The sequence below is a fragment of the Rattus rattus genome, chromosome 14, assembly GCF_011064425.1.
Source record: "Rattus rattus isolate New Zealand chromosome 14, Rrattus_CSIRO_v1, whole genome shotgun sequence".
NCBI classification, from domain to species: Eukaryota; Metazoa; Chordata; class Mammalia; order Rodentia; family Muridae; genus Rattus; species Rattus rattus.
The window spans coordinates 59,108,597-59,120,744 of record NC_046167.1 but is presented as its reverse complement, the minus strand read 5'-3'; the positions used below and the strand labels follow the sequence as shown (position 1 = coordinate 59,120,744).

Genomic DNA, 12,148 nt, shown 5'->3' with positions numbered 1-12,148 from the left:
TAAATTGGATATTTTTAAATTTACATCTCAAATGTTATCCCCTTTCTCAATTTCTTGTCCATAAACCCCCCTATCTCATCTCCCTCCCCTTTCTTCTATGAGGGTGTTCCCTCATCCAACCACTACCCCTTCCCACCTCCCCACTTGGACATTCCCCTACACTGGGGAGTCCAACCTTGGCAAGACCAAGGGCTTCTCCTCCCATTGCTGCCCACAAGTCCATCCTCTGCTACATATGTAGCTGGAGCCATGGGTCTATCCACGTGTAGTGCTCGGGTAGTGGTTTAGTTCCTGGGAGCTCTGGTTGGTTAGTGTTGTTGTTCTTATGGGGTTGCAAACCCCTTCAGCTCCTTCAGTCCTTTCTCTAACTCCTCTGATGGGGACCCAATTCTCAGCTAAATGATTGGCTGCAAGAGTCTGCCTCTGTATTTGTCATGCTCTGGCAGGGCCTCTCAGGAGACAGCTATATCAGGTTCCGGTCAACATGCACTTCTTGGCATCAGCAATATTTTCTGGGTTTGGTGGCTGTATGTATATGGGCTGGATCCCCAGATGGGGCAATCTCTAAATGGCTTGGAGTCTCTGCTCCAAACTCTGTTTCTGTATCTCCTCTTACTAATATTTTTGTTCCTTCTTGGGGAAAGTTGTATTATTTCTTTATAATTACTCGTTTTTCTCTTAAGAAATATTTGCTGGGAGAGTAGCTTGTGTCCAACCTTGCTAGACACTATCATAAAAACAAAGACGAACTAAACACATTGTCTCTAAGGGTTTTGTGATATAGAACAGTGCTCTTGACTAAGGGCATGCTTTGTCCCTTAGGAGATGTTTTGGCAATGTTTTGAGGTATCTTTAGCTGTCGCAGCTAAAGGAGATGAGATAGAAATGTAGAGATCTTGTCTAGAGTTCAGAGGGTAGGAGCCAGGGATCCTTCTAGCAAAGGTTAAGCCAACCCACAATAAAGCCTAATGCAGTCTCTAATATATCAGTAGTATCGAGGCTCAGAGGCTTCTCAATGAGTGTGTCATTCCAGATATCAGAAAACTGGCTCAGGGAAGATGCACTCGGGAGTTCATGATAGACCTTTAGGATAAGAGGTACGGAGGGGTTGATTCACAAATGAGATCCCGGAGAGGTACCTAATAGGGGAGGATCCTTCCTTGAAGACGGCAGGGAAGCAGCTCCAAGAAAACTGTATGAATAAAGTACATCCTCACCGCGTGGCGTATGGACTAGCACCACATGGAATTCATACAGTAACTGAGTTGAAGCAGGGGGACACGGATCAGAGTGGCTCCTTCTTCTTTGAATGGACCCTTTTAGCCTTCATTCGTCAGGCCTTGTATAAGCTCCTGTATGTCAGTGTTATGAGATTGCATCGCCGGTAAAGTGAAAATCTCTATAATCTATTTTTCTCACCTTTTTATTTTTAATTCTAGGGAGTATTTCTAGTAAAACCGACCCCTGCTTTAGAAGCTCTGATCTGTGTCTCGTCAAAGAAGCCCATGACTTACATGCTGAGGTAAGAGGAAGACTGGGCTAAAAAGACCATGAAGATAGTAATCACTGGTTATTAACTCTGATTTCTTAAAATGGATTTCCAGGTTGAGGGCAATTTGTTCTTCAAAGCATGTTTTGAAGTGCAAGGATATGCTAAAGTAGCTAATGTCTGACAAATCTACAAGCCAATAAAATTTTATTACATCCCATTCAGACTTCTTTATGCTATTGGGAAGTTTAGTTTAAATTAATCTGTCTGGCTGACTTTCCATCTTGAGAGGACAATTAGAAAATGTGTTAATCATGCTGCGTTTCTAGAACAATAGACAATATTTAATCCAGTCTAGAACCATTTTATATTGATCCTTTAATTATGTTTAGGAAAAAATGCATGTCCCTTTCTCCTTTTAGTTATATACATATTTTCTTCTCCCCAGCTTTGAGTGATCTTGGCAATTGTCAAGGAGAAAAATATCTATGGTCCTGCCAGGGCAAAGCCTTCCTCGGGGTTCTAATACTTACTATTAGCAATAAACTTTGCAACTAGCCGAAAGTAGGAAAGATGGCCATGAATAAAATCACTATTAAAAAAAAAACAAATTTCCCTGTTTTATGAGTTTGCACATTTAATTAATTCCTTCCTTCTTTTCTTCTTTCTTTTTCCCTCCCTCCTTCCCTCTCTTCTTTCTTTGCTTCCTTTTTTCTTCATTCCTTTTCTTTCCTCTCTTCACTCCCCTCTCTACTCCTCCCTCTGTGTTCCTTCTTTCTTTCTGCGGTAAGAAATGAGGTGAAGACCTTGTTCCCGACAGGTGTGCCCTGTGCTGTTCAGCTCTGTATTGTACGTCTCTGTGGTCAGTCCTTTCTCACACTTTGTTTTGAGGCAAGGTCTCTCTAAGTTACCCAGATAGGCTTCAAATTTGCAGTCCTCCTGCCTCAACCCTCTTCACAATGAAGTGCCCTTTGGACACACCAGACTCCTTAGTAGGCCTGCGTTTTCACATGGTGTCTGAAACTACAGTTGATATTCCTTGAGCAGCTAGTGAGGAATAAGGCTTACCCTGAGGAATAAGAATACCATTGGTTATTCAAACATCCGAAGTCAGAGAACCATTTGAATTTGTGGTTCTGAAAAGGCAGGGGTGCCTGCTATCCTACCTAAGGCAGAAAGAGAAGCCCAGGGGGTTTCATTGCTGGATGGAGTCTGACATGTTCAACCCTCAACTCTGAAGTCCAAGGTTCTTTATCTCTACCATAACACTCTTTGCTTAACACATTGGTGTGGATTCAAAAGAAGAAGCAGTGCTTGTGTTGTATGTTTTTAAAATTTAGGCTGAATATTTGTCTGTCTGTCTGTCAATGTCTATATCATCTTTATCTCTATCTCTATATCCGTGTGTGTGTGTGTGTGTGTGTGTGTGTATAAATTTATAGATAGAATTAGCAGCAACAACAGAAACAAGGCCATGTCATGTTAATTTGCTTTGATTTTTGTATGCACCTGGCATGTCCATGGCTTTCAATTCTGTGATCTTATTAACACAGGTCTCAGCCTCAAATCTTCCTCTCATGCCTGCTGTCTACAGAAAAAAAAAAAAAAGAAAAGAAAAAGAAAAACAAAACCCACTGCCGAGCACAGTGTTGTTGCTCTCACTGGCTCTGTTGTTTCCCTAGCTCTCTTCTGATCTTCCCAGGCCAGTTCAAAAGCATCTGTAATCCTCAGGATTCAGTCTTCAGACACTGTTTCCTCTTTCCGGGGCCTCCTCCTTTGATGAGAACAATCCCTTGCTCATCATCTGGCCAGATGGGCAGGTGAACGTCTTCCCCACAGATCATGCTCAAAGCCCCTGCAAGGTGTCAGGGATGTGGGACTGCTGCTGACTGGAGCTTCACTGTGCTGACACAGTAAGGCTTCTCTACAGAGCTGCATCCCTGAGCTCTTTCTCCACTCGGATCCCCGTGTCCTCACCCTTGACCTTGAGCCCAGGGGTTTAGGGAAGGAAGTATGGTGATAGGGCGAACACATCTGTACAAGAACACAGGAACTCTGAACTTGGCTTTTTACTCGAGATGCAAGTAGACCTAGAGGTCATGAGTTCCGATGACCTTTCTCTGTTCTACATCGCTTCCTAAACGCCTGCCGTAGGTGTGCCAGAGAGGGCGTTACACACTGACTTGATCACTTAGGCCATACCATACTGGGCAGATTTGCTTACCATTAATATTCTAAAATATTCGAGGGCTGGAGAGATAGTTCAAGGGTTGAGAGGATGTTCTGTTTTTGTAGAAGATTCGAGCTCTATTCCCAGCCCCTGTATCAGGTGGTTTAGAACTGTCTGTAACTCAGGCTCCAGGGAATCTAACAACTCTGTCCTTCATGCACACCTGCGCTCCAATGTGCACATGCTCACACATTTAGACAGGATTAAAATCAAAATGAAATTAAAAAATAAAACATTTGAGGGCTCATGCCTCACTCCTAAGAAGAACTACAAAAATATAAAATTACATTATAAATACATTATATTATTATGTATAATAAATATGAGATACAATATTGTTTTATTTTTTTTTCTTTCTTTTTTTCAGAGCTGGGGACCAAACCCAGGGCCTTGCGCTTGCTGGGCAAGCAGTCTACCACTGAGCTAAATCCCCAACCCCACAATATTATTTTAAATGTAAATATACATTTTATATACAATATTTAAAATATATTTATCATTTTTATATAAACATGTCTACAGTTTTGTTTGTAAAGAAAATCATAATAGATTATAATATAATTAGAAGTATATATATATATATATATATATGTATATGTATCAGTCTGAGTTCACTTTCATTAAACTGAGATCTGATCTGTATAAGACAACTAGTGTCTCTATTTCTAAGACTAAGCCTTTGACCCATGGGCCATTGTTACCTGTACTCAGTAAGCATAGGGTGGACATGCATGTGTGTTTTCTGTTGGTAGTCTGTTTAGCTTTTCACTACAGCATGGATTCCAAAACCTCTCATGGCATATTTTTCAAGTATATTTAGTGTATAGATTCAAATATTTATTCATTAAAGAAAATATAAAGGTTTAGGAAACTTTCTTGAGTTTTAGAATTCATCCATATTTTTCTTTATGACTTAAGAGCTGGAGGTGACAGTCGTTATTGCTAGTTGTAATGTGGGTGAAATGACCTAGGAACCACTTCTTGGGCATCTGGCATGGCCTTATTATCATGCTAGGTGATGTGAAAGACCCAATGGAATAGACTGAATCTCACCTTTGTTATGTTTAGTTGAGAAACAAGATAGATGTTCATAGACTAACCAAATAGAGAGCAATCCCAATGTTCTCTAGCATAAACACCTGCATTCTCATGGGGCAAGGTGGTCAATGAATACCTAATCAATACAATAAGGTATTGGCACCCATTTCAGTGTTTGTTTTAGTTTTATTCATTAAATTTATGTATGTGAGTGTTTCCTGCATGCGTGTCTTTGCCCTATGTACATGCCTGGTACCCTTGGGATCCCTTAGGACTAGAGTCACACACAGATGTTTGTCAGCTGCCAAGGGCCTGCTGGGAATCAAACCCAGGTCTTCTGGAAGAGGAGCTAGTGCTCTTAGCCACTGAGTCATCTCTCCAGGTCTTGTTTCAGCTTTCTATCAAGGAAGATAGACAAAAAATAAAATAAAATAAAATAAAATAAAGAAGTGGAATCAACTGGTAATTTAAATGGCTACAAAGATATAAAGACATATGGGGCGATTCGAAGATCTCATATTTTTCCCAAGAATTTTGACACTCTTCAACTCCCTTAGGAATGAGGTAATTAAGAACACCAGTGTGAATAATGTAAGCAGAATGATTCTTATTGTTTTAAGAGCTCGACAGGCTAAAAAAGATAAAAAGGACCACAATAAAAAGTATCTCAAATTCATGGCTGTCATAACCGGATTTTGTTCTTAAAGTAATCAAACCAATCAATTCCATATAAAAGAAATAAGCCTGGTGGGGTTCACTGGGGATTTGATGACATATTGGCTCCACCTGGGCTTCTACAGTCTTCCTGGTTACTGCAACCTGCCAATTCAAAGCCGAACTTGGCAACTGCAAAATAAACTGAGTTATGCTGAACCGTGGATCAGCATAGATCAAGGAATTTCGAACCACTGGCCCCTAACGAATGACAACAGAAAGCACGAGGAAGAGAATGGGTTTTAAGGCAGCTGTTATAAATTCAACACCCAGCGTTCTACTGTTCTGGGCTCATGTCCTTCAAACTATTTTTTCTAACTAGCCTTTGTACTAGAATCTTCCGGGAGACTCCCGTACATGAAACAGGTAAAACTTGAGATGTTTCGGTGGAAGCAGAAAAGAGAGTCTTGCTGGGTTAACCACTTTCCCGCCCCCACTCTCTGCCGTAATAGAGCTCCCAAATATCATAGGTTGGGTGACAGAACTCAATGCACAGTATGATGAAAGTCCTAGGTTCGGGACTCAGAGGTTAATGGGGACAAAGCTAGTAGGCAATGGCCTGCTATAGCATGGAACAGAAGTGGACAGTCTTAAGAACTCATCAAATCCTTGTGTCCTGTTTTTGGAAAACAGCTACCTCCTTTTTCTCTATTGACTGACTGTTTAAGTCTCCTTTCAAATGTCTTTCGCTGAGAACTGATATGAGGTACCTTCCTTTTTGTCACTGGGAGCCAAAATCCTGAATGGGTGGCATAGCATAATCTTGGTTATGCTTGCCGTTTAGTTGCAAGAACAGCTATAGCCACCATTTTGTGTGTCTTGTGTTTATGCAGAGAAGAGTTTACGAGACAATACCTAGCATGAAGCGATGCAAGATGGATCACTAAATTATCTTGTAATCGGTGATTCCGTAGGCCATCTGGTAGAAAACACTCTTGAATGTAGATGAACATTCCATCTGCTATTAATAAAATATTCCATTTTTGTTCATTGATTATTTCTTCTAATAAGGGCAATTGTTTGGCTGCTCATTCTGTGAAGGGAAGATCTACTCTGTGGAGACCTGGAGATCCTGAAGATTATTCAGGGGATTTGTCGTACCTAGAGGAACTGGAAAAACATCATGTTTCAGTTTGGTGAGTGGCCATGTTCTGCATTTTAAACTTTTTATTTAAATTCCTTGACTCCAACAAGTCTTTGCCATATTCTCTTTTTATTTATTTAGTCCACAAAAGATAATTACATACCCATTGTGCACTAGAGCACTCCTACCCTGTCCTGGAGATGTTCACAGTTTGTGATAGATGTGGATGTGTGGATGTATACATTAGTATGTTTTGGATGGTTTGAAATATTTTTTTCACAAAGTGCCACATAGAAAAACATAATGCAAATTAACTAGAGAACAAAGACAAAGTCTCTGAGAAAGTTGGAGCCAAGTCCTTTTAAAAAAATTAATCATCCCATTCATTTACATCTCAAATGGCATCCCACTTCCTGGTTACCCCTCCACAAACCCCACATCCCATCACCCTCTCCCTCCTCCCCTTTCCCTCTATGAGGGTGCTCCTCCAACCACTCACCCACTCTGCCTCACCACTCTAACATCCCCCTACACTTGGGCATCAGACCTCCACAGGACCAAGGGCCTCCCTGCCTATTGATGTCAGATAAGGCCATCCTTTGCTACATACGTATCTGGATCCCTCCCTGTACACTCCTTGGTTGGTGGTCTAGTTCCTGGGAGCACTGGATGGTCCGGCCAGCCAATATTGTTCTTCCATGGGGTTGCAATCCCTCTTGGTGGAGCAAAGTCTCAAAGAGGAGACTCTGATACTGAAATAGAGGTGGTACGGTAGAGGCAGAAACTGAAGACTGAACTGGATGTGGCTGGTTGCGCACCCTGAAAGCTTACATTCACATGTTATCTGGCAAGACCTTAACTCTTGTTGTTTATTACTTGTCTCATGCTTGTGGTTGTATTTGTACAAACACATGTAACACATGAAACAAGGTGAGGGGGAGTGTTAGGACGGGAGGCTCTCTGAGGGAGGAAACACATAACATTCTAGTATCGGTCCTTCTAAGAACCACTGCAGCCATGAGAGACAGGCAGTAAGCTTGCTGCCAAGGAGAAGAAAGAGATAGCAGAAAGAGCTCGGGCATGTGTTCCCATGACCACTTTTCTGCCCTCCCCATGTCTTTTCCTTGAAAGGCTTTCCATTGGGCAATTTATCTGCCTGTGGTTTATTTATCAAGGTTTACACTCATGCTTCCAGTCAGAGCTACTGGCTTGAGGTTATAACAGTATCTCTAATTGCGTCATTGAATCACATGTTCTGTAACTCTTGCTTGCATTCACTTGACTTTCAAGCCCTAAACACATTTACCCATGCTTTCTGAAGGCGGCAGGACTATGGTCTCCAGGCTTACGAGTACATTGTTTTCTATATGAAGGTGCTAATTCCCATTTTAGTATCTGCTGTAGAAGTGGAACCTGGCCTTCACCTCTGTGGATGCGCATTCACACATCACTCTCTGAGCAGCTCCATCCAGGCAATCCCACCCAGGTACCCATTTCCTGCCTTCATAGTCTTTTATTTTTCCTTCCTGCAACCTTTGGATAAGCCTTTGTCTCCATATTCCTTACATTTGGCATGCCTGAAAAGTCTAGCGTCCGGTTGTGATGACAGGCCAAGAAAGAGCTGGACACCCTGGGGGCTAGCTACAGAAGTATCAAAATGAATGGCTGAACTAGGAAAATCACTTTCTTAAGTGGCCATTTGAATAGCGCACCTCCACAGCAGCTATGTCTTCTCTTACTCTGCTTTTTAAAAGAAAACCTTTTAAGTGAGAGTCCTCCCCAAACCCTACAGGTGAGCATGGTCTTGGCTTCAAATTACCTCTGCTCCAGTCACAGTATAAAGCACTCACCTGCTTGGTGATGCCAGTTTCTAGTAGTTATAGAAACAATGCCTACATTTGATTTTTATGTTTCACTTTTGCTCCTTCCTTATCTGAATGACTCGATCTTCATGTTTTGAAGCTACTTTCTGCTCACTGTAAATTTGGCTGAAAGCAGAGAGCATTAACACTGCTGTGCTCTGAATGGTGCGCTCCTTTGAAATATCCTCCGGCCTACAGATTAATCTATTAGTTTTTAATTCAGCATCACTCAAATGTCCAGAACTAGGGCAGAACCTGGCTAGAGTTGAGTCTTTGCTAAACTCTAATATTAATGGCTTGAAATCTAATTTCTGGTAGAGTCCTTGTTCCTACCTGGGACCCCGTGAGTACTGTCTTTATTACTTGCTTTCCTACTAGCATTCCAGTCTTCCGGACTTTCACCAGAATAGTTTAAGCTCAGCTTTCAGAGCCCTAATGCTTCCCTAGAGCAGAGCTGTCAACTCTTCTACATTCTTCCTCCAAGCCAGTTCCAAATGCTTACAAAGAACATGGTCAGACGTGCCCCGGCAGTAACCCCACGTCTTGGCACCAGTTTTCAGCCTTCCTTTCTTTTCCTGTGACAAAATATCTGATTGAAGAGCTGTAGGGAAGAAGGGTTTGTTTTGCTTCATGCACCATGATGGAGGAGGTATGGCAGAGAGACTGTTGTGTATAGACAATGTGTGTTGTATTTCCTCCCTTCGCAGTCTTATCAAGTAGCATCAAACTCAGACCAGAAACAGATGTGACCGTAAAGGATCATCCCCAATGATACACAGCTGCCAGTTAGTCACATATCCCAAATATTTCACAGCCCCCCTAAACTATGCCATCATGTATTCATACGTGAGCCTAGGGAGAGCACTTTTCTCCAGACCTAAGGATATCAGTGATCTGGGTCTAAGCTCTACTTCTAAAGCAGGATCAGGGAGTGGTGCCATAGCTACCAAGGGGAGTCCTGCTCTTTCTCTCTGTTTGTTAATAAAGCATTAACTTTAGGACACTGCATTTGCCTCTCTTACCAACTCACCATCTTAAAGATTTTCATTACGAGTGCTGCGTTCTGATTTGCAGAAGATTTAACGATATAACCACCATTTTATTGACTCATAGATTTTGAGGGCTGTAGATTCAGGTAGGATGCATCATTAAAAATACTATCTAATGGTTACAAAAGGCTCAGGGTTAGCCAGAGGGTAAGGATTATATCTCCTGATACAAGAATTGGAAAGGTTGGGGTTGGGATTTAGCTCAGTGGTAGAGCGCTTGCCTAGGAAGCACAAGGCCCTGGGTTCGGGTCCCAGCTCGAAAAAAAAAAAAAAAAAAAAAATTGGAAAGGTGCCTTTCCAAGCAGAGTAGGTTGGCAAGGAAGGCACTATACAGCTCTCTTGGAGACATGGTCTAATGCACTCTGCTTTGCTAGGTGAGAAGCCTCTTCACTGGGGTCTGTAGTTGTTTCTAGAATCAAATCCACAAGGAACAATACAAAAACACGTTGGCTTTGCAGATAGATCATCCTGGGTGTGAAATCCAGTTCTGCCACCACTGTGGATGCTTAGACAATATGTTTAGCCCTTTTGTTGCTATTTCCTCTTTTCTCAAGCACATCTGATAATTTGCCCCACCCCTCACCCTTTTAGTGACTGTGAGAGTTGAACGATAATTTACATGAAGAGTAGTACATGCAGATTTTTAATAAAGGAAGCTATCATCAGGAACATTTTATAGAAAGGCTCTATCTGAAAGTTAAAATCCAGGACTGTTAATGCTAAAAGCTTGTTCACTAGCTTGTGGGACTCTAGAGATGGGATGGTAGTGCTTCAGGAGATAAGCCCAGTAGAAGGGAGTTAGGTCACTAGATGCATACCTTTAAAGGGAAGGTCGGAACTAAGGCTCTCTCTTGTCCCTGCCTGTGGATTCTAGCCGTAATGAGGTCAGCAGCCTTTATCCCAGGATCTGTTCTCTATCATGATACACTGCATAGAAGCAGGCCCCAAACAGGCCCATGCAACTTTGAACTGTAAACTTTGGGACCATAAGCCCAAGCAACCTTTTTCCTCTTTGAAGATACTTAACTCAGGCAATTTGTCACAGTGACCAATTGCTGACTAACACAAGGGTGGGGGAGGTTATTCAATATGGCTTGTCATGGTCCACAGACATTTTCCTTTTTGTTTGCCAGACATGCTAAGCACTGGATGACAGGTGGGCTTTTGTGCTCCATGCTTTCTTTATCCAGAACGTTCACCTACTTCCTAGTTAGGGTAGTTAGGATGTATGACAGATCTCACCACCTGTTTTATTTTCTAGGACAAGCTATGCCTGGTGATGAGTCATAAAAGTTGAGTCTACTGCTCTGGTTATTTTCCTGTTTATCACTGTTTCCTTTAGCGATTTACTATAACAATATTTTCAGTGTATTTGCTCATTTCTGCGCTCTCACCTTACAGCAAAGCTGCAGACAGAGGCGCCTGTATGCTGCTTCTAGTTGAGTCTTCAGGCCCAAGACACCCAGTACTTGCTCTAGAACTTGATCTCATCAATTCATGTGTGGCGAGCAAACCAAACAGAAAGCTAATGAATGAACATTTGTTCTTTCTCTCATCTTCTCACCCTGTTGGCTGCTACATCAATTAATTTATTTCCAATCATTTTCTTCTCTTGAAATGGCTACCATTTTGGGAGGGTGATAGGGAAGGCTTGGCACATTTTTGTTTTAATCAGGGCTAAGGATATGGGGGTTTGCTGCACTACTACAAACTTCTGTTTCCCCTGTTTCTGAGTTACAATCTGAACAGTTTCTATAATTTTTTTGTTTTTTATTAGAGCTAGTAAATCATGGGCTAGTGCAGCCTTTATCTAAATCCTCTCAAAATCCTCATACGATGCGTTTAGTAGAGAACACTTAGCTACTTAGGCTTCAAAAGTAAATATCATACCAAGTGAGTAGTGTACATTCGCTCCAGCAATTTGGAACGTGTTTTTCCCTCTGTGTGTGTGGATGTCGGTCTTATACTCTGACTCGCAGTGGTAGCGCCATGCCTCCTTTGTAGCTACCAATTTTGGAAAATTGGTAGATTGGTAGATTTCTGAAATCCTCAATATTTTTTTCAAAAATGTTTTTAAAAAGCCTTTTGTTTTCCCAATTGCAAATTTCATTTGTAGTAGCCAGTCATTTCCATGCAATTTTAAGACTGTTAGGCTTCTCTCTTTTGGCCAAAAAGATATTCAATTAATTTGCATGTGAGTATGGAATTGAATACTGTGACTCTTTGTCCCCTCAGATGGCCAGAAGAGTCCTGGAAAACCAGGTGAGAATCCTTGGGGACACTCCCAGAAGGAACTGTACCTCACTGCCTTCCAGTGTATGAACCCTGTGCTACTTTATATTTACATTGTTTTCTGATATGTGCATACTCATGTCATAGCTTGGGCATCTTTTGCTTGGGGTTTAGATGCTGTAATTGCCAAAAGGTCCCCAATACTTTTGTAAACTGCAGGTATTTAATAAATACCTCTAAAACTGACATATGAAAAAAAAATCTAAAGATGCCAGTATTTCCAGAAGAAAATTTTGTATACTTGAAGGCATTCTGGGCTAAGGTCTCTTCCAGGCTTTTTGTCAAAGGCTGAGAATTGTCAGGTACTATTTGTTCCTACTGGCCATCTTCCTCTCTAGGAATGTCTCTGTCTTCTGATTACAGACCTCTCCATCCCCATCCCTACAAAAT

General features: G+C 41.6%; 1 protein-coding gene across 1 annotated transcript in view; it reads left to right on the top strand.

Moving 5' to 3' along the window:
• Ofcc1 (orofacial cleft 1 candidate 1) overlaps positions 1-12,148 on the top strand; it is a 284,030-nt gene that overhangs the window by 141,362 nt on the left and 130,520 nt on the right. The window contains exons 11-12 of the mRNA XM_032884243.1: positions 1,440-1,522; positions 6,483-6,607. Coding sequence (XP_032740134.1) covers positions 1,440-1,522; positions 6,483-6,607 — 208 coding nt within the window. The remainder of the gene's footprint in view (positions 1-1,439; positions 1,523-6,482; positions 6,608-12,148) is intronic.